The following is a 24,233-nucleotide window of genomic DNA, read 5'->3' on the forward strand; positions in this document are numbered from 1 at the left end:
ACCTAGAAAACAACGTGTGTGTTTTAAGCCTTTAGAGAGACTGTTAGACCCTATTTTTTTTTTTTTTAAGTTTATTTGGATAAGGAAAATATACCTTCTTTAAAACAATACTTTTCTTTGTTTTTTCTTCTGTTACTATATATATTGCAGTTCTTTGCTTTAAATGAAACAATTTAGGATTAAAATGTTTATTAAGTCACATAGGGATATACATAGAAATATACCGAGAAATAATAAGTGCTGGAATTAAAGATTTAAACACTTCTCATTGTCCTCGTTTTTGAATGCTGCTGCAAACAGTGCTAGTCCAGTGTTAACAAACACTTCTGCAAGATTGATGTGTGAACAATCTTATTTCCTAATACAACTATATTTATACCTATTTAGTTGGAGCTTCTGCAACAGTTTGGGCTGCTGGTAATTTTTTTACTCTCCTAACATCATTTGATCACCAGTTTTCTTTAAAATTGAACCAAGCACTGTTGTTTTGGATGGTAGTATTGATATTTATATTATGAAAATTCCAAACTGAAAAATTGTATTCAATTTGAGAGGCATTTATTAATTAACTGCTATTTATAAAGCACTGCTATCACAAAGAAAAAAACAAAGTTGACCCTCTTCCTGTTGAGCTTACTTTCTATCATGCTGAAGGGAAGAGGACCAGAGAGTTACAAAAGATAAGTAATTCAAAATATCCTATAACCTCAACTTCCCACCTTCCACCTACAATCTCAGGGGATAATCACAGTCTCAAAAAAAAAAGTAGATTCTCTCCCCTCTGCCCCCCATTCTAATTTTAATAATGTTACCTTATCATAAATTATCTATTTCCTGGTCTATCTTTTCTCCCCTTCCTCCTTCCAGTCTTTTTTCTTTGTATCTCTCTCACTAATAGCATTTTCTTTCTGCCCTGACATTTCCATAGAATATTGTGCTTGTGTGCTTGTGCCAGCATGCACACACCAAGCCTTCTTCCCACCCCCTATCTCTCCCCCCCCCACCCCCCCCTAGAATTTACTTTGCTAGAAACTTGCTTTTTCCTTTCAGCATTTCATTGGTATTTGCCTATTTAGAACTGGGAAATTATTTAGACTCACTGAAGTTACTCTGACCCATGAACCACCATGACCCTTAACTCAGAGAGTTAACCCACAACAATCTGATGAATCCATCTGCTCCAGGACTTGTCCTTACTGAGTCCTAGACCATCATGGATGACCATACTCTTGCTATGGTCTAATGAAAGTCGTACCAAATTTTTTCCTGATAACATCCCTAGTTATCTCTTTCTTTCCTTTTTCTAGTCCTACTTGGATGATTTTCATTTTCATTCTAGCATGAATGAAAACTACCCTTGTTTGCAAGTATCACACTTGGCCACTCTTTGATGAAGTTGAGGACCTTGCTCCGGTTAAAGCTTTCAGTTCAGTTGGGATTTTTTTTTATCATATTATACAGCATTGTGGATGTTTTCAGTGATTTTCATCATCACAATTGCTTAGGCAAACAGAATGTTTAGAGGCTGGCTTGAGGTTCTCAGAAATTCCACTGTTTTCTCAGTTCAACTCAATCCCTGACTGTCCTTTATGCCTTTCTTTATTGGAAAAGTGAAATGTTTAAAAAAAATTTCAAGAGCCAATACTTGTAGGACCTGAAAGGCAGGAAATGTATGGCTGTGCTACACCCCACTTTACACCCAATGCCGCCGCTGTCCATTAGTCACTATCTGCCTTCTAGCCTTCTATGATTTTATTTCCCTATTTGGCTGTTGTTATATGAGAACCTTTGATTTTATTTCATTACTTGAAAATCTTCCCAACAATTACTCCTTGGTGCCTACACTCTTTTACCTTCTGAAATGTGGCAGCCACTGCCTTCAGCTTCCTAACAGCTACTATGGCCTTTCTCAAGGCTTTATCTTAGTTCCTTCAGTCTCCTTTTTTACCTCCTCAACTGACATGGTGGGGGTCATTAAATCTGGATTGTGGGGTGTGAAGGTACAACAATTCTGATGTTGTACCAAGATGCCATCTACAACTGACATGTGAAAGAAATCATAGCAAAGGAGTTATTTCAACTTATTTTCCAACAGTCACTTGTTGATTGTTGTACACTTCTTGGTGGGCAAAGTGATGAACTTATTACCTTGCCATCCCCCGTTTTGCTTCTAAATCCTTCTAAAGCCTATCGGCATGACTTCTGGTCTGCCATAGCACCTTAGAACTAACTTGCTGTTTTCCCTTGACCTAACCCTTCCTGTATTTCTTTGTCTTCTATTAGAATTGGACCTATTAAGAATATTCCAAATCACTAATAGTAGGAGAAATGTAAATCAAAAGAATCCTGAGATTTTACCTCATACATGCCAAATTAGCAAAGATCACAAAAGATAGGAAAAGAAAGGTAAAGAAACTTTTGTAGGGAGCAAGTTGGAATAGGATTAAAATGTGCATACCTTTTTCCATTTCTCCAGTGGTGTAGATTGCTACCCATCCTTGGCTTTTTATGTGGTGTGATTCTTATTAATGTTCTCCCATTGCCACACAGTAGCAGATCCATCCAATGTTCTGACATCTTCTTTTATATCTTTTATATCTTTTTCATGGATTTGTATACCCAAACTCTGCTCTTTATATCTTGCATGATTGGATCATTTTTCCATATTTTGTTTATAATATTCCTTTGTGCTTTCCTACATATAGAGTGTCACTGGAAATCGGTTATTACCTGCTTGCCCCCTGCTGGCTTTTCTTCAGTGTTCTTAAATGATCACCTGAAATTATGAGTTTTCTAAATTTGTAGTAAGCATATATGGGATTTTTCAAACTGTAGATGAATAGTTTTTTTAAATTTAACAAGTCTGTCATATAAGTCAGAAAAAGACAGAAAAAAAGGTAATCAGTGTTTTTTTGATAATTCAGCTTGTGATTTCATTAACATTTATACTCTAGGGCTAGAAATCACAATCTCCTGTTATCTTCTCATTCTATGTTTCTTTTGCCTGTGATATCCTAATTGTCCTTCACAGAGTCTATTTAAAATGAGGTCAGGGTAGAGAAGGTCTTACTCTAGCTTTTGCAATGTGATTGTATGGATACCAGGGATGGACTCCAGTTATTGTTAATTCTTTTTCTTGCTATGTGCTATCTTCATTTTCAGTTATTCATCTCTCAAAAGGCATTCTCTATGCCATTTGGGGAGATGGGAAAGTAGTGGCTCTCAAAAACATGACTTTGTTTTATAAGTTTCTAGAAAAATGAGGATAAATCTTTATTACCCATTTTTAGTGCCAAACACTTTGGGGAAATAAGTAATATTATTATAACTATGCAAAGCCACCACTACTTTTATATGCTTTTATTTTTAGGCTTGTAAGACTCAGCCTTTATGAATATTCACTAATAATTCTAGTGAAAAGACCTCACTACCATTTCATGGGCAAGGCTTTCCATTTTGGATAGATCTCATTGTTGAAAATAGTTTCTTAGTTGTCACACAAAGTGCACTTTTCTGTTACTTTCATCTATTGGTCTTAGCCCTGTCATCATGGAAGAAACAAGATAAGTCAGTGGTCATCAAATATTTAAAAAAAGATTATGTCCAGTACTCTCAAGTCATCTCAGTATGACTTCTACAAATAAGGAAACTGAGGCAAACAGGGTTAATTGGTTTTCCCAGGGTCACAGAGCTGGTGAGTGTGTGTCTTTCTGACTCCATGCCCAGCACTCTATTGTGCCAATTAGCTTCCCTTCATCCCTTTTTTAAAATATCTAAAATGTTTATTAGAATGAATAATTGTTGTTTTTATCATTATTAGTAATAGTATTAGTATTTACCATTTTAAGCTTTATTCTGAAGGAAATTAAAACAACTGATAAGCACAAGTTACTATAAGAATGGAAATTTTGGGAGGAATTACAGGGCAAGGGAGGAAACCTAGGAAGGAGTACTTCCAGTGTGAGTAGTTGTCTGGAAGTGGGGTGAGCTTCCAAGGCAGGTGTGGGAAACATCTGGCCTGTGGGCTATATAAGGCTGCCAAGGCAACCACAGGTGACAACAACCTCCCACTGTTGGGATTTCTTTAAGTTGATAATTTTCTATGCCCTGCAAATGATGATTTATATATCCAAAGAGGCTTTGGCAGAAAAAAAGGTTCTCCACCCCTGTTCGAAGGTAAACTTTCTGTGTGGTGGTCCTGTGGAAACTTAATCTGTTTCTCCTTCTGCTACATCCTTTCAGATTCATGAATTTCCATGTATTTCTATAGATCCTTCATAAATGTTGCTTCTCTGAAGTCTTTTCAATCTAATCTTTTGTATAAAATATATGCCTCCATGGCAGTCTTATATGCTGTTTAGGCAGAAGTACTATCTCAGTGATACCCATGAAGTCATATTTGCTGCTTTGTGTTTACACTCTTTTATGTTCAGAAAATTAATTTTTCTTTTCTGATGGCTTTAATATTATTGTTTTAATGCTCCTTTTATGAAACATAATATAAGTATTATTTTTGGTAAATCTAGAATCAATAGCCTCTCTAATTTTCACAATTGGTTGAATATTCTTCAGAGTTCCTATAATCTCCTTATTTCTAAATCATGTGCTCATTGGATACAGAGAGTGAATTTAGATTAAAGTCAGTTGAAAATGACATAATAGTAGCTGCACTTCCACTGTATCAACAATATTAGTTTCTTCCATAGTGGACAGCTACTAAAATTGCTTATGTATTTGAAAAATATTTTCTAGCAAATCACTTTTTTTTCCTTTCCTTCATTTAAAATATGCCCTGTCTGAATTTCTAACTGCTGTTGAGCATTTAAGCTGTTCTCTTTGGGGCTTTTCTTCATTTTCCTACTAGTCAGGAATCTTGTGTTGTTACTCAAGGACAATCCAGTTTGAATGCTGAGAACATAGACCAATTGACAGTGTTTAAAGCAAACATGGAGAATTTTTTCTCTGAAGGATTCAACTCCAGCTTCTGACACTAATAATCATGAGTGGTATGTAATCAGAGGCTGCAACACAGCAGAAAGCAATTCTCTGAACATGTATTCCATTGCAACACATCAGAACTTAACAACCTAGCTTTTCTGACTGACTGCAGACCCACAGTTCTGCATTTTACATTAAATCCTACAAAAATAGCAGAAATGGGAGGCTTCAGTCCTGGAATCCTAATTGTTTAGTTAGGTGTGCTTCATGTGATCATGAATTTCAAAACCTGCAGGGAACCTCAGAAATCATTTGGTTCCATCTATTTTGCAATTGAACATAAGTTTAATCAACTTCCCCAGGACCACAAAAGTAATAAACAGCATAACCAATACTCCAACCCTGCTCCTCACATTTCAAATCCTGTGCAACCTAGCTTCCTCTGCTTAAAATTAATGGTAGAAAGTGGATAACTGTTCTGATAGCAAAAAGCCCAAAGCAAAAAAGTTGGGTAATGTCTGAAAAAATTTTGGTATATGAACATGATAGGATTTTACTGTGCCATTAAAAAAAAAAAAAAAAAAGCTTGGAGAAACTGATCTAAAGCCTAAAAGCTAACACCACCCAGAGAATGATACACTCAATAACTATAATCATGTAAATTAAAATGCAATAAAAGGCATTTGAACTTCAATGAAATCTTAATCAGTAATCTTGATTCTGAATAAAACAAAGATAAAATCTCTCAGGGAAGAGTAGAATTACACGGACAGAATTTTGCTTATGCTCTTACTCTATCATAGTTATTCTGTTGGTCAGTTTTGCTTAACTGGTTTTGCCTTTCTTTATATGCCAACACTAGCATATACTAACCATTTAATAAATATTTATTTACTGGTCTTTTTTTTTTTTTAAGAGTTCCATGTTGGGGGAAGAATGTAGGGAAATGAATGCTGTAATAAAGAGAAGGTATCAATCAAACAAGATTAAAAAAAAATCGTAAAAGCAATAGAATCACATTTTAAGGTACAATAATTCAGTATTTTCCTTGCTTGGGATTCTCAAGTGAGCAAATTGCCACGATATAGCTTGATTGTAGAATCTTTACATTAAATGGTAAATAGAATAAATATCTTTTAGTTGTAAAAGCTGTTTAACTTCAGCTGTCCTCACTGTTGAACAACAATCTTTTTCATGTTTTAGAATCACAATTCTTATAATTCCTATTTCATAATCTTTCTATTATCCTTGCTTATCCAACTCCTGTTTTTTTTTTTTTTTACTCCAATTTCACTAGACGACTTTACTGTTTTACTATTATTGAAACAATGTGACATTAATTCTGTTAACTCCTATCTTATGTTCTTTAAAAACTGTCATTTGGTTTTCCTTCTGGACTACCCAAGAGAATATGTATCTCATATAGTAGATATTTAATAAATGTTTGTTGCTTTGAATCATGTTTTTATCTGCCTCAAACAGCTTTTCTTTAAATACTTTTATTCACTTCCAAGATTTCACCTATTGACTCTCTGCATGTAACTCTCATATATTTGACTAGAAGCTCATACAAAACTAGATTTTATCCTTTCTATAAATAAGGTTTTCCCTTTCCCTTCCCTTCCCTGTTCATTTGAATCTTGTGCAATAACAAATCAAATAAAGATTGTAAAAATAGACATTTAGATTACATTTAATTTTATATGAATGATATTTCTTCATAAATACAATTAATAATTGTAATAATAGTAATAATAATTGACTTCTTGCTTTCTTCTTTAAAAATCCAATCAGTTTTCAAGTCTTTTAGGTAGTAATTATTTAGCATCTCTACTTATTGTTCCCATTTTCATGAAGCCATTTAAGACTTTTATTACTTCTTGGAAGCAGTAAGTTTCCTTCCAGTTTTCCCTCTTTGAATCTATCTTCCCTTCAACTTGCCAACAAACCACTTCTAAATAACTTCCTAATGCAAACCAAAAATCATCAATGACTTCCCATTTCCTACTAATAAAATTCAAAACCTTTAGTCCAGCCTATAAGTTGTTCCACAGTCTGTCTACAATTTTGTCCACACTGTTCTCCCTAATATGTTTTATGCTTAACTAAATTGGATTACTTTCTTTCCTCTGTTTTCCTACTCTCCATTCCTTTGGCCACCTCCATTCATTTCCTGTACTGAGAATGTGCTAATTCTCTATCCCCACCTGTGGAAAAGTTACCCATATGTCAAAGTCCAACTTAAATGCTAGCTCTTCCATGATGTGGCCACTGACTAAATCAGTTTTCGAGCAAGAAATTACATTAGTAATCATTTGTCTTCCCATTTAATTTTAAAATGAGAAAAACTGCATAAAGAATTTAAATGATGAGTTTATGTAAATAACAAATAGAAGAATTATAATTGTAATCAGGTTTTCGGAGATCAAATCCAGTGACCTGTGTCTTATGGTCTCTTCCTAGTGATTTTCTTTCCTTCCTCTAAACTCCTGAGTCCAGTAAGTTCCCCATGTGTTTATTGCTATTTCACATACTTTGCATTTTGCTTTTTGTGCCTTATTGCATCTACTATCTTGTATGTTCTCTGAAGACAAAAATTTGCCTTTCATAATTTAGAAAATGTAATCAATTGTTGAGCAAATGTAGAATTAGTTGAATTTTAGTTTGTCAATTTAGGATTTTCCTTTTTTTTTAGAATAGTAGAGAATATATCTAAATATAATAACAAAACTTCAGTCTTTACCTTTCAAAAATTTTTATACCATGACATTTCATATTTATAGATTTCTGTTTTACTGTGCAAAATGACTTTCATCCACTCAAGACTTTGCCTATGTTTCTCAGAGATGTTTTGACTCAAAATTTATTCCTTATTGCAATCAACTAGATAGTAAGTCTCTACCTACAAATAAATAGCCCTTCTTACCCCTAATATCATGATATCTCTTTTATTGACTACTTTAAATTCTTCAACAAAAGAAAGTTAACACTGAATGTCATTTCATAATTGCAGTAATGATCACACAGCTGCGCTTTCCTGGTATTATAACACATGTCAGGATCAGTTTAGGAGCCCAGCTTCATTTCCTGCCCAGATGTAATTCTGCCACCATTATTGTGGTTAGAAAGTGCAGCTTCTTGTTGGTTATTGCTGAAGTGTGACAGAGGCCAGAAAGAATTAATGAAAGCCCAGTTAGGAGAACAAGGTATTTCAGGTTCTGGGGAATGCCAGCTCAGCACTAGCATTTGGGCACTCTTATTTTACTTATTGTCCATCCATCTATCTGTTCATTTATTTGTTTATTCTTCAACCATTTCCCTAAGAAATATTTTATTTAAGAGTATGTGAATTTCTAAGGAGTAACTCTTACACTTAAATGAACCTGTGAGAACCCCATAGCAAAGCAAGTGCCTGCAGTGCTAATAATGAGATCTGACAAGGCAGGCCTGCTGTGTTTATTTATGACCTTCTGCCTTTGTTAGCCCTTGTGAGAAATTCCTTCCTAACCATAACAATATTGTTGGAGTTTGGCACTGTACTGAGAGATCCTACCGAGCCCGAGGGCCCAGAAGCTGGCACTTTTTCAGCACATAACAGATTGGCATCATTCTTTCCTTTTTTAGGCCTCTTTTACTTAATTCATGAGTTTTCTTTAGCCTTGACATTCACGTGATCTTTAAAATTTAAAGAAAAAAATGCTTCTTCAAATGAGAATCTACTTTTGCTTTTTTACTATGTTTTATAATTGAACCAATACTTGTCTGGTAGTCTTGCAAATGAATATAAAAAGATATATACAGCAGAGTTGGAAATATAGAGAAGTAAGGGGTTGGGTAAATTCAATAGAATTATAAATAGGAAGAAAAAATAGCCACATCTAATTTCATAATAGTGATACATTTACAGACTGATGGGATAAATATGAAATGCTGGTGTTATCTCATATAGTTCTCTCTCTCCCTCTTTTCTTCCCTTCCCTTTCTGCCCCCCTCTCTCCCTCCCTTTCTCCTTTCCTTCCTTCCTCCCCCTCTCTTTCCTTCTTCCTCTCTCCCCTCAGTAGTTTAAAATGAACTTAGAAGAACTAAATTATTTCATTGTAATTTTCTAGTTGCAAAATTGCTTATTCTTTAGAACCCAGTTTCTTTTCTGTCTTCACTTGTCTTTTCTGTGCCGTTTTCCAAACTGATATTGAATTTTAAAAAAGTATAATGGAATTTGTTTTCTCACAATCAAGAATCTATATCATTCAGAGAAAGTGGTCATTTTAAAGCATAATCTCACTAGTAGGTAATTTCCAGGTTGCATTTGTTTAGCATTATTCAGAAGAAAGATTTTTGTAAATATAAAACACAAAGAATTTTAAAGGTACAACATTAGAAATTATCTAGTCCAAACATATTTTATAGTGAAATAACTAAAGCCAAGAGATAAGTGATTATACCCATGTTGTAACTACTTAATGAAAAAGTTTAGAATGAGAATTTAGATCTTTGACTTTCAAAGCTATCTTTTTGTTCTTTTACCTCAGAGATGTAGGGATTATTGAGTCAAATAACATTGAATTTTAAAATGTTGGAGATATTAGATGAGATATTACAGGACAGAAGAAAGACTGATATTGCCTCGATTTTCAGAGCTTTAAAGCAAGTTATTTTCACTTTGAATTCTTGTAGAATTATAGAGTGTACTATTAGTGAATCAGTATATAAATAATTAAAGGACATGATGTTAATTTTAACTAGTTTGTTGTTCATTGCTATTATCTAGTGGTTTTAGTCATGTTGTGACTCTATGGCGCCATTTGAGGTTTTCTTGGCAAAGATACTAGAGTGATTTGTGACTTACAGATGAGTAAACTAAGGCAAACCCTTGCTGAGGGTCATATAGATAGTAAGTAGTCGAGGCCAGATTTGAACCAAAGGAGAATGAATATTTGGATGGTATTTTATGACATTCTGCCTGTTCCCCCAATTATATGTAAGCCATCACTGGATATCATCTGATGGAGACAGAATACTGTTCTTTGTATTTTCTAATTCAAATCAAAAGATTATTATAACATCAGCTGCTACTTCTTACTTCATAGAGTCCATTTCAGTAAAAGAAACTCCCAGAGAGTCAAGTCCCACTTCTGATACCTATTGGATGTATAAATCTATGCAAGTCTTAATGTCTCAGACAACTTGCAGAAGTACTTGCTAACCTCCATTTATAGAGGAGACTTCTCAAACTGAATTCCATATTAGAATGAAACCATAAGTCTGTAGCGGAAAAAAAAAAGTTAAAACTTTAATGTATCCTATAAATGACCATTAGACACTTAGAAGGTACATTAAAACCAAGTATGAGTAGATGCTCTGTAAAATGTTAACCAGTAAGTTTGTAACATTGAAAGTGAATTATACTAGGATATACTGAAACATATTTAACATATATAGGACTGCTTGCCATCTTGGGGGGGGGGGGAGGGTGGAGGGAGGGAGGGGAAAAAACGAAACATAAGCGAGTACAAGGGATAATGGTGTAAAAAATTACCCTGGCATGGATTCTGTCAATACAAAGTTATTATTGAATAAAATAAAATTTAAAAAAAAAAAAGTGAATTATACTGTACTTGCAGGAGGCCTTTGCTATTCAAATGTTTTCATATATCTATCATGCCTCCTAGTCAATGTTCTATTGGTCTCAATGCTGACCCTTCTTGCTGAAGATAGTTCTGTATATGGCAGTAAAGTCTGGACAGTGTAGTGAAAAGAGCATCAAATATGAAAAGTAAGGATTGGAGTTCAGATTTCGACACCATTAGATACTTCCCTATGTAACTTTGGTCCAATTTCTCTGAACTTCAATTTTTCCTTCTGTAAGGGAGATAGAATAGATGGCCCTGAGATACTTTCCAAATTCTAAATTCAGTAATATCCTAAATTAATTATTTAATCTTATTTTTGTTGTCTTGCTCAGTCCTGTTTTGCAGCCAAAAATGTTCTTTGAAGAGACAATTGAATCCGTATCTCTGTATTAGAGAGACTTTAAGAAGTGGTAGTTTTTCTTTCCCCAAACAATTGATAGGTATCCCACGTTCATTGATGCTCAGATATTAACATGAACTTTTTATCACAGAACTAGATTGCATTTTGACCTATTATTACCTAAAAGTGTTTAGTCGTTGGAGTTATCTCTTTACCAGAACTGCATCTATAATTATATAATAAAAGTCAGGGAAAATAGAGATTTGATATATGAAATTTTACTATATAACTTTTATTTCAAATAGCTTGATAATGACTTTCTCCTTATTCATAGATCATATTAATAGCTTTAAACTTCCCTAAGATGTTTTGGGATACCCTGTGTCTATAAAGTGCCATGTAAACCTTAAAAGATTATTATATACATGTTACTTGTTAATAATGGTAGTTGTCTCTATGTAAAATTATCTATCATAGCTCATGCTACATTGGTGGTTTTGCCTTCTACTAAATTATAAATCTTTTAAGGACATTATTCATTTTACAAAACTTTGTGGCTTTTTCATTACCTCTTAGAATATACATACATATACATGTATATGTACATGTATGTGTGTGTGTGTGTGTGTGTGTGTATTAGTGCTTATTAAATGTTTCTTTATTGGCAGTTTAGTAAAATTCCAAATAAATCCATTACCTTTCCCTCCTCCCCAACCCTGCTACATTTTTAAGGAAGCATGTTCCAGGATCATAAATTCATACATTAATTTGTCTGCATTCTGATAGAAACTCTTTTATTAGTCTGCTAAGTAACATCCACTAAACAGGAATATTAAACACCTAGTAATAAAGGAATGCTTTTATTAACTACAGTTTTGGTGAACCTAGCCACTTGGAATAATTTAGTTTGTTATAGATAAATGAATCATTTGATATACATAAATCAAACTTAAAGCACAAGATTTTTTCTTTTTAATTTAACTCATTTAAAAAAATAACAAACAGGATCCTTCCCAGATTAACCATAGCTTGTCATTAATAGGATGTAGATCTTGAATCAGGAGAGTACCACCAAATTAAAACAGCTCTCTAGTACGAAATTATTGTGAAATACAATGCACTTTATGTAATGTAATGATTCCTATTACTCTGTGCATATCCAACAATATGCATTACTGTCCTATATCTGGGCAACTAGGTGGCACAGTGGATAAAGCACTAAGGCCTTACCATGTCAGGCATGTGCTGGAGATTCCCCTTCTCCCTCCCCCAAAAAAACTACCAACAAAAACTAACAACCACCAAAAAAATCCTCCAAATTCCAAAACAAAATTACATAGTTTCAGAACTCAAGTTGCTCATATTTTAATGGGAGAGATAACATTTAGATAACTACATAAGAGTGTATTACATGTAATGCAAATATAAGGTAATATTCTATTGAATTAAACAATGTAGTTGGACACTCAGAAGAGACCTCCTGTAGAAGGTGTGGACTTTGAGCTGTGCCTAAAGGAAGCTGGGAAGGCCACAAGGCAGAAATTCCAGACATGGTGCATACTCATAACAGTCAGGACTAGTATGTAGTCCTGGGTCACTAGGTCCTAGCTTACAAGGAAGATGGCAACCAAGTGTAAGAAAACTAGAAGGTTGGAAAGATAAGAAAGGAACAGGTTGTAAAGAACTTTAAAAGCCAAACAGGAGGTAAGAAGTCACTGGCGTTTATTAAGTGGGAGTGATGGGGTGAGTTGTTACATGTTCAGACCTATGCTTTAAAGGAAAATCTATTTGAATGGATTTGAGTAATGAGAGATTTGACCCAAGAAGATCAATCAGAAAAGTATTTCAAGAGACCGAGTGTGAAATGACAGAGACCTACCAGAGGACAATCACTGTGTGAGTAAAGAGGAGGGGATACATATAGTCAAAGGTAAGTGAGAAGGAGAAAACTTAAGTGTGCACATAATATTGAAAGGAGTGTAAATGGAAAAATAGAATGTCAAAACAACTAAGTTTTAGTATGTTCCTTGTACAAGTGCAACTTGTGTGTCCTTCCCAATAGACTCAGTACCATTTTTATTAGGTGGGGGGGGGGGGGGGGGGGAGGTTCTTTCCTATTCCCATTTATTTTTTTTTAAGTTGCTAATTTATTGGCTGTTACTAGGGCTTGCTGCCTGAAAGTATTTCATTTCTGTAGTCCTGAAGAAATGAATGGTTCCTAAGGGTTCTTGCCTTTTTGTTTTTAAATTTTATTTCCTGAATTCCTACGTGCTAAGCATTGCATTTCAGAGATAAATAGTAAAGTTTGTACCTGAGAGATACAAGAAGTGTTGTTCTATTGTTTTTCTGTTCCAAAGATTAATGTTCTCTTTCATTGTTTAAATAAAAAAATAGAAACATCACACAAACTCTAAATCTTAACTGTTTACAGTTCTTGTTAGTTTGTCAATTTGCTCTGAAAGCATATGGATAGTTAGTATTTATTGCTTCATACATGGAGTTGGAATTGGTAAAATATCAACTCATTTCCTTCTTCACTAATCCTTTGTCTTCTGCCATTAGGGAATAAATGAATGAATGAATGATTAAGTGCTTACTATGTACAGTGCACTATACTAATCACTAGGGATAAGAATAGAAAAAAGTAAGATAGTCTGCTTTCTAAGAGCTCATTTTCTAGTGGGCAAGAAAGTATATATAGTAAATTTCAATTGCCAGTCAGACAGAAAGATCCTAAGGTCCTTAGGGTGCAATAGATGTTAATGTCTCTTATTGAATGTTATTCTTTAATTTCACTATTCTTATGGCTGTTGGGTTCGAGATGCTAGATGTCTCCCATCAGGAACTATTTAAGTAGAGATGGTAATTGTGGACCAAGTGATAGCCGAAATATTCTTTTTAAAAGATTATTAGGGTTTTTTAGGTACTACATTATCATTTTAAGGATATAATGAACAACCCTATCTTTTTTCTCCATTTAAGATGTATATGTGTTTATATGTATGCACATTATATAGGATATATTTACTATACAGTATACATATGACTTGTAGATTATACATTCATCATAAGTTTCTTGTGATGATACTATATACAACCATCTGGGCAATTCTCTTAATCTTTTTAAGCTCTCTGCTCTACCCTATTTTCTCCATTTGTAAAATGAGGGGTGAGGTTAGAGCAGTTATTGCCAAAGTTTTTGATGCCAGGACCCTTTTGACTTTAAAAATTTTTGATGCCCCCCCCCAAGAGTTTTTATATTTCTTATACCTATTGATTTTTGCCATATTAAAAATAAATCATGATAGATTTTTTTAAAAAAGGTTTATTTAAAAATAAGGAGCCCATTTCAATAATATTTTTATGAAAACTACAATTTCCCAAAAAATTGAAGAGTGGTATATTTTTCATGTTTTTAAAAATATCTTCAAAGTCATACTTAATAGAAAACAGTTGTGTCCCTATATGTGCTTTCATATTCACTCTGTTATGATACACCCTTCTGATTAAAGTATATGAATAAAATTATTCAAATAGCCTTATTCAATATCTATTTGGAAAAGGAGGGAGTATTTTAATCAGCAGATATCCTCTTAATATTATTATGAAAAAATTTGACCTTCAAAGACCCCTAAAAAGGTCTTGAGGAATTATCAGAGGTAACTTTAACTTTAGCCCAATTTGAGTACTCTGAGAATCATAAGAATCCTCCCATCTATAACTTCATGTATTTTTGTATGGTTCAAATGAATAAGACTACCTTGTTGAAGATCTCTTCAGTGAAGAAAATATTATGGCAGTAATTGAAATATCCTGGTTAACCTATATAACAGAGAAATATTTTTATATTTAATATGAGCTTTGATAATTATCTTTTCAACGTGAAGTTTTCCTTGACCATGAAGATCACAAACTATACTTCTTGCATGTTTTTTGTTCAAAGGCTCTCATTCAATAGAGAAAACATGCTCACTATTCTCTTTGAATTCTCTGGGTGAACCACATGAAAACGTGGTATTCCACAGCATAAGATTTAATATAAAATAAAACATTGAACAGCTTACTAACATGTCAGCATTTGGAAAAATTACATACACATTTTTATGTTTGGGTTTTTTTTAAGTGTAGTATGAATGTAAATTTTTTCAGTGTGGTTCATGCCCCATGAGAAATGAAAGAAAAAAATTTAAATATGAATCTTTAATGATTAGCATTTGAAGGGCTTTAGTATTTAATGAGTTAATATATAGTATATCTTACCTACAAAAATCTGACTTTCAAATGAACCAGAAGAAAAAAACAGATTTAACTGTCCATGTTCAACTTTACTTTGTAAACATAGCCAAAAGGAACCCCAATGCTACTGACATGAAAGCCACTGTGTATATGAGTAGGTGGATGAGGTGAGAGTTGGGGAGGGGACAATGTAGAATTTTTATAGAATCTTATCTAATACCAAAATATTATCTTTAAAGCTTATTCTTCTTTCTGACTTCCCTATATCTGTCAGTGGCACCCAAATTTGCCCATTTGTTCCTACTGTTTATCTTATAGTCATCTTTGATATCTCCTATGATTCTTCCTTCCTCATCAGTTACTTATCTTTGTATTCCATTTCATGTTACTTTTCTTATTCATCCTCTTCTCAAATCCCAGTGCTCTCACCCTCATTGATACAGACTTTTTTACATTTCTCTGGAAATATTGCATTTGTATCATAGTTCAGTCTGTTTCCTTCCAATTCATTATATACAGTACTATCAGAATAAAGCAGTTTAATTATCCTAATTCTCTTCTAAAAAGTCTTCCATTGTTTTCCTGTATTTTACATACAGTCTAAATAAAGCCTAAATCCCTTAGTTTGATATTACCACTTAACGTTTTTCTACTCACTGCCTTCTGAGCCTTGTTTCATATTGCTCCTTTTCATTTATTTTATCCTTTATTCAAATATGCTTCTCAGACATGCCCCTGTCCTTGATTGAATATTTTTCCTTATGTCCTTCCCTATCCCTAGTTTCTCACCCACCCTTCTTGTTGAAATTCTCTCCATTCTTTTAAGACCTTGGTAAATATCTCCACTTTCACTAATCTTTCCTAGATTCTAGAATTTATCTCTTCTGAATGGCCATTTCTTTGGAATATTGTAAAGGGGATTAATAATTTGCATTAAATAATATCCAAGGTCCCTTCTAGCCTCTGACCTAACTACATTAGCACCTTAATGATACCTCTATTTCTCTAGCATGTTCTCTAAAGCTATTACCTCAACTTGTACTGACACTTTATATGAATACAAAGGTTATATTTTGGTGATTGGTGCATATCATTTGTGCAGGTACTGCCTCCATTGAGTTTAGTTTCAGCTCTAAACTATCGTGAGTCTTCTGGTCTTTTCTGCCTTTGCAAGCAGTTTTATAAATTATTGTTATTAAGAAAAGTTTCATTATAAGTTGATAAGCATTCTGGTGATTATATTGTTGAAGCTAGTCTAAATAACTTATAAATAATGTTTTTTGTAATAACAATAATCTTTAGGATAATTTAGTAACACACTGACATCTTCATAATATCAAAAAACTTTAGAAGAATGTTACACCTTATCTAATGAGTCATAAAGCAGAATCAGTAGAACACCAGACCTGGAATCACAAAGACTCGATTCAAATCTAGACGAACACACATAATCTTTGTCTCAGTTTCCTCATAGATAAAATGATGAAAATTCTAGCACCTTACCTTTTAGAGTTGTGAGGATCATATGAGATAAGAACTCTGCATATCTTAAAATGGTATGTAAGTGGTAGCTACTAATTATTATTATTATTATGGTTATTCTTACTTTAATGGCATAGACTTGAAGAACTTAAGGTCACTTGTACACCTTAAAGAGGCATGGGAGGTGATAGGGAGCCAGGGATACCTGCAAATGACAAATTGGATTTTCTTGAGACATATGTGGTTATATATGTACAATTGTATGTTGATATATCATTTTGAGTTATTGAGGTGCCATACCTGTGGTTTCATCATGGGAATTGTCCATAGCAGAAAATCCCTTCTCTGATTAACCTCAGCAACACATCCTTAGTAACTTAGGGTTATAAGGAATTGTCTTAGACATTGAGAGTTAGTGTGATTTGTCTGTAAACACAGAGTTAATATTTCCTGGAATCAAAATTGAACCCCAGATATGCTCAATCCAGGATCAGCCCTCTATCCACTCCATCATCATACTTTTCATATAATTGTAAAAGTTATGTGATAATTTTGGTTAAAGAATACAATGGTTGTGACTTAGAAAGGAATGTTTTATATATATATATACACACACACACACACACACACACACACACACATTAAGCCATATGTGCTCAGATGAAAAAAAAACATTTTCTGTGCTTCACTTTGTCTGACTACCATATAACTTGCCTTTCATAGATCCCTCTGCTGGTTATGTTGCAAATACAGATTTGTGTGCTAATTCAGAAATGTCTCTCTTGTCAAAGTCTGATAAAATTCTACCACCAGGAAAGCATAGCAGAATCCTAAGCACAATGAGATTTGTTTTACTTGTTAAATGTACAAAAATAAAGGTTACTTATAGGCAAAGAGTAAAGGAAAGTGGTCAGAGATAGGCATTTACTTGGAGACATAATTCCAAACACAGAGAAAGCTTTGCTATAATTTGATTTTATCTAAATCTAAATCCATAAAAAGTCAGGGCTTTTAATGTAAAATATCAATGTATAACAGAATATTTTATTTGGTGAGAGTTGGAAGAAGTTCAGTTATGTAGCAATTTTTTAAAAGTCTTTCATGAGAAGCAGCAAGATTCTTTCATCAGAAACAAACCACTAGGGCAAAATTGTGGTTTTGTGTGTGTGTGTGTGTGTGTGTTATACTCAAGCCCATAGAATCAGTGTCTTAGCAATCAGCCCATCAAAAAAGGAAGGATTTAAGGAATGCCTTGGGACGTGGGGACTTCATCCCTTAAAAGGAGTCCTCCCTGCAATTACCTTACCTGCCAACTTTCCAGCAAGATAAATGGAAGCACTGTAGCTTGAAGGTGCCTTGGTTTGAATGAGATGCAGTAAGGTCTCTCTGTTCTTTCCAGGCATCATAGATCTGATAGTCCTTATAAAAGAATAGGGTTGGTGCCCTGCTGACTAAATTGTCCTCTAGAGGAGTATTAGTTACAGAGCTTCTTTGTTAACTAGGCTGAATGCTTAAAGCACTGTTGAAGTTCTCTTATTAACACATTTTTAAATAGCTCTGCATATGGATACCCTAACGAGTGTGAATGTATCTGTATAATTTACATATAAAAGTTATGTGTGTATATAACTGGAATGTAGAAATCCTATCTTTCTTTATTACTGTTCTGCTACTCCCAGGCAGTGAGCATTGAAATGCTGATGACATGTGAACAATATGAAGGCCACTGTTTTTATATTCTTCTCTTGGTATTTTCTTCAAGTTGAATCATAGAAGTGCTTTTGATGGGTTTGTTGTTTGATAAATGATCTCTTAATACTCATCTCCATTTGTTTTTCCTATTCCCCTCCCTTTTCTTAATATGACAAGCGATTTTAATATTGGGCAGAAAAGGGATTTTTTTTTTAATATTAAGGACACAGTTACTGATTAGCATTTTTATTTTTATAAACAAAGGCATATAGGATGCTGACTACAATTAACAGTGATTTTTTTTGGGGGGGGAGGGGATTTTTCTGTCCAATTACAAAGTTGGAATAAAACATAAGTAACCACAAGTAAACAAAAATCAAATCAAGTAAATGCCTACTTCAGAGTTCTCTGAATTGACTCCATAATGTTTTACTAGATGATGATTAAAAATACTTTTGAATTTGAAGAATTGTTATTGTATTTTAAAACAATCATTGTTTTACATTTTGTTTCCCAAGAGTTACTTTCCATTACATGACTTTAAAATACTCAGTTAAATCATTTTGTCTTATTTACATTTATGAAATTCTAGATATTAGATCTCAAATACAAAGATTTGGCTTTACTTTAAGAGAAGTGATGTTGACCTGCCTAGTTTTTTTTATTTAAAAAAAGGAAAAAAATTAAGTTCAGATTATTAATTTGTGTTTTTCTAGGTACTTCTGTAGTAAGTAAAGAGTAAAATCCCTCTGGTTCATGAAATAGGTGTATTATGCCATTCTAAAGCTATTACTGAGTGCAACTAAAGCCTATCTAATGTGTGGTATCCTGTTCTCATTACCCACTCCCCCCTTTCTTCTTTAGGAACAAACCAGCCACATTTAGTTCTCAAAGTAGAACAGAATCACATTATGCCCTTGTACTTTTATGAATGAGTTGCATCAGGTTAGTGAGGAAATCCCTTGAAGGCATGTGCTTCTAGAAATATCTGGGTCCTGTCAGTCATTGTTTTCCCCTAGAGGATTAGCAAAATGAGAAGTTAGAATGCAACCTACTGAGGAGGAAAAAAATGAACTTGAGTCTTATCTGCTCTTAAACACACCAATATACTAGAACAAGTATTTACATACAGCCAATCATTTGGCTTTGGTTTTGTCATGTTGATCCCAAGCATTTGACTTGACTGCTGAATTAAAACAAAATATGTTATGTATGTTATCTACTTATAAAATGCTCCAAATACTATGTGGTATCACAAAGCTGTTTGCAATTCTGAAAATCTGAGTAGGTCAGTTTAACTGAAATATCCATAGTAAATATATTATTTTACCAATTCTCTGTGTGCCGATTCATGTTTCTAATATGCCCTAAACTGAAATTTTTATGTACTTTATCTGTTTAAGTTCTGAAAAACTGATTCCATTCTTCCAGTTTTATTTTGGAAGCTTGATATGATACTATTTCTAGGGATGATATTTTGAATTTACAGTGTTTCTGCTACATTTGTTATTCATAGCAACAGTTATCATTTGACTATGCTTAAGATTGCCCTGTATTTTACTTAGAAAAGTATTACTCTTCCTAATATAAGATATTCCTGTGTCTCAATAAGTATACTATAGTAGATGTTGATCTTGGAAGATTTTCATCTACTAAGCCGCCACAGAGGTGGGGGGGTGGGGGGGGGAGAAGGAGAGAGAGAGAGAGAGAGAGAGAGAGAGAGAGAGAGAGAGAGAGAGAGTGTGTGTGTGTGTGTGTGTGTGTGTGTGTGTGTGTTTTAAATTATTAGTAGTTTTGCTTTAAAGTGGGTTGTATGGCATAAGCCACAATAGCAGGTGGAAATTTGAAGAGAAAAGCAAAATTCCTCCTAAAACAGTTCTAGCTGTAGTTTGACTTAATGAGATATTGCTGATTGTATTGTAGAGTTGGGACAATTTCTCTCTTGCAATTTCTGTAGACTATCTCCTATTCCATTCCCATTCTTACTGTTATCTTTTCTATCTCCCTATTTTACTACCATTGAGAAATAACTGAATTTAGCACCTGGATTCAGTATTTATAGCAGTGTTACCATGCCATAATGCTGATAAAAAAAAAATACAGAAAAAATTTAAAACACTGTGATTTAGACTACAGTAAGTAGAGTCAGGAAAACAATCTACACAGTGAATAGAATAATGGAAACTGAGAACAAAATATTGAACCTACAACTGAAAGTCATGCAATTGTAACAACCACATCTACTTCATAAGAAGAACTAAAAAGATATATCCCCTTTCTTTGTGAGGTGGTGACTATGAGGTGGAACTGTGCATGGACACCGTCAGGCTTGTTTATTCTGTTGAATTGTTTTACTCATCTGCTTATAATTTTGTATTCATTGTTTCAAGAAAGGAATCACTGGGGAGAAGAATATATTTGGAAATTAAAGTAATAAAATCAATTTTTTTGAAGCAAAAATGATTGGGGGAAAAAATACTTCCACTTGAATGTGTATACTTAGTGCCAAATATTCATCTCCTTACTTCGTTCTTGGGCAATGTCCAGGTCCTCCAGATTGGTCCCTTTTTACAAATGGAGAAACCTGAGATAGAGAAAATTTAGTTATATGTCTACAGTGATACAATTAATTAGTGTCAGAACTTGGGCTAGAAGCAGATCAATTGACTTCTCGTCTAATTATTTTTATACTATATAATAACACACAGTCCTCTTACTATCATGAAAGGAAATTTACAGAGGCAGAATATATTCATTTGGATGGGTGACTATATTCAAATTATTCAGTTATATGGCCTGGGCATTAAAGCATTAAACATTTGCTTCACCTTTTCCAGGTTTTCATTCCTCCTTCTTAACCAGGATGGAAGATCCTATCTTCTTGCTCCGTATTTATTCCTAACTCTTTGGGGAAAGAGGGAAATCCTGTTCTTTCCTTATTTATCTATCCTACTTTTGTCACCCGGTCTAGACTGAGTATTTTAGCCTCATATGTCCCTGGAAAATGAATTTGTTCTTCTACTCCATAGATACATCTACTTCTTTTGATCTTAAGGTCAACACTTTCCTTCTAAAAGCTGTTTGACTTACTCCAGTTGATTGTTACAGCAGAAATTTCCTAAGAACCTTAGTCCTATCTTTCTCTTCTAATCATACTGGTATGCCTTTCACAGTTCAGTTTCCCTTGACTAAACTCCTCCCATCTCATTACACAGTCTTAGCCCTCTCTCTTTTCTTCTTCTCTTTCCCATTATTCCCTTTAATACTTTCATAATTAGATTGATTCCCTTATATATATTTTCACTTGGCTACAACTGCTATATTATCTCTCATTCTACATATCTCATTTTAGGGAAATTACAGTATTGTTAAGCTATAGGATATTGAGTAAGTGGTAACAAATTATATAACCATGGCTTATGAGGATTGTTGAAGGAATTACACATATTTTAATTTGTGACTCTGGGCAAGACACTTAATTCTGTTTGCCTCAGTTTCCTCATTTGCAAAATGAGCTGGAGAAGCAAAAAGCAAACCACTGTAGTATCTTTGCTAAAGAAACATCAAATGGGGTCAGGGAAAATTGGATACTATTGAAAGAACTCAACAGCACCACAAACATAAAAATACTGTCAGCGAAAAATTAAGCTAGACAGACTATTCAAGCTTTGCCATATTATTAAAGCAAATTTAGAATTTTCAAGCTCTACTATATTACTGAAATAAAAACAAATTTTACTTCCCTAAAGGAATGCACTAAGGGACCTTTCAAAAACCACAAATAGTCAAGATTTTAACTCTTAGCCAAGTGCTTAATAATTTGAATGAAAACTTTCTCGTATATATACCTCATATATCATCACAAGACTGGTTTATTTCTCCAGAACTGTATATTGTAAGAAATTAATACTATCAAGTCTATAAATAAAATATAAGTAAAAACTCTTTATAAAGATCTCCTGGGACATCACAGTTATTTTGTTATAATGGATCTTTTTCTAGCAATGAATGAATTGCTAATAGTTACTTTACTAATCTTTATGTCCTTGGGACAGAACTGAACTGATGCTTAGCTAATTAGCAAGTAAAAAGAAGTGTATTGACCTCTTAAGAAAGGGAAAATAGATGGTATCTAACTTTTACACATTCTATCTTTCTCCTCTAGATTTACTTTGTTGTAAATGGTTTCTTTTAGTTGGCTAGCTAGTTTGAAATTGAGAGAAGTGAGTAGAAGCATGATTGCTACTTGTTGAAACTTTTGATTGTTCTGCTTTCCTTTTCCCACCTAAAGTGTAAACCGTTGTTTTGTTCAGATTATGTTGTGACACCAAACTAGTAAAAATACTTGTGTTGGTTAGAAAATGTATTACATAAATTTCAAGCCAGATAAACTTTTTATTATACAGAACCTTTCTTTCTAGTGAAAGTAAATTTGTAAAATAAAGTGAAAGTAAATAAGTAAAAACTTATTTATTACAATATCATTTTGACTTTGCTGTTGTCTTCTTAATACAATGATAGTACACAATGCTGATCCAGGAATATAATGTAACCAAAATAATGCTATGAAATTGATTTGCAATTATTTTTGGCCTCTATAAGAATAAAGCAAGAGTTTCAAAGTACGTGGATTCGTTTCACATATACTCATAATAAAATATAATTCCTTAAACAATTTTATAATTACTTCAAATGTCCAGAAATTCTCTTCTTTCTATTCAATCAACCAGTAAGCATTTATCCAGTGAATTTTTGTTGCTAGGTTCTTGGGATTCTGGGAATCGCCAGCATCTGGGGGAATGAAAAAAGATCTTGTATGTTAGGTAACACTCACTAAACTTGGAAGGAATTTAGGTGTCTCTACAAGTAGAGGGGCAAAAGGGATTATATCACAGACCAAGGGAACATTCTGTGCAAAGGCACAAAATCAGAAGTTGAATATCACGTTCAAAGAACATTAAATAGTCACTTTGGGTGGAACACTGAGTACGTGAAAAAGAATGACATGGAATAAGTTTGGAAAGATATGGCTAGAGCTAGATTTTGAAAAGCTCAGAAATCTCAAAGTTTAATTGAAGTTTTTAGTTATTTTTACATATTTGCATTTATACATGTATTTGCCTGGTTTCTTTTCTTAATTTTGAATTTAATTTTCTTAATTTGAAGATCAGAGGATGCAGTAAGAAAACAACCATGTTCCCAGTCCACAGTTTTTAAACTCAACAATATCTTTTGTTACTTCAATAGTAATAACTTCTTCCACCCAATCAGTAGGGATGGGTGAATATACCACATTGCTATCCAATGCTACCTGTGGAAAATGGAACTGATTTATTATACTAAATACTCAAAGAATACTCAGAGATGGTTCCTGGAAAAAAGGGTAGCTGACTTTGAAAGAAATGGTCATATTTTTATTGATGTAGCTTATGAGACCATAATATCTTTAGTTGACAAAGTAGCCATAATTTGAATGATTGCTTTTATAAAAATCTGTTATAACTAAATTCTGTAGATGAACTTGGATTGGGCAATGAACTAGCAGTGTTTTAACTACATTAATACATATTTTCTCTCTTTTCCCCTTTATTCAGGACTTATCTGGCTCCATTGATGACTTGCCCACAGGAACAGAAGCAACTTTGAGTTCAGCAGTGAGTGCATCAGGCTCCACTAGCAGTCAAGGGGATCAGAGCAATCCTGCACAGTCACCCTTTTCTCCTCATGCTTCCCCCCATCTTTCCAGTATCCCAGGGGGCCCATCACCTTCCCCTGTGGGCTCTCCTGTTGGGAGTAACCAGTCAAGATCGGGCCCAATTTCTCCTGCAAGTATTCCAGGTATTACTGATTTATTTTGATTTTACTTGGATAGCAAAGCTGGATCTGGGCTTAATGACTTAGACCAGTTAGATCCC

The 24,233-nt window shown here is 33.7% G+C and overlaps 1 protein-coding gene across 2 annotated transcripts in view; it reads left to right on the plus strand.

The window, feature by feature from the left end:
• The window catches only part of ARID1B (AT-rich interaction domain 1B), a 535,516-nt gene that overhangs the window by 385,799 nt on the left and 125,484 nt on the right, over positions 1 to 24,233 (plus strand). For both annotated transcript variants that reach the window (XM_051997996.1, XM_051997995.1), the window contains exon 6: positions 23,913 to 24,156. In XM_051997996.1, coding sequence (XP_051853956.1) covers positions 23,913 to 24,156 — 244 coding nt within the window. The remainder of the gene's footprint in view (positions 1 to 23,912; positions 24,157 to 24,233) is intronic.

The sequence above is a fragment of the Antechinus flavipes genome, chromosome 4 (assembly GCF_016432865.1).
Source record: "Antechinus flavipes isolate AdamAnt ecotype Samford, QLD, Australia chromosome 4, AdamAnt_v2, whole genome shotgun sequence".
NCBI lineage: Eukaryota > Metazoa > Chordata > Mammalia > Dasyuromorphia > Dasyuridae > Antechinus > Antechinus flavipes.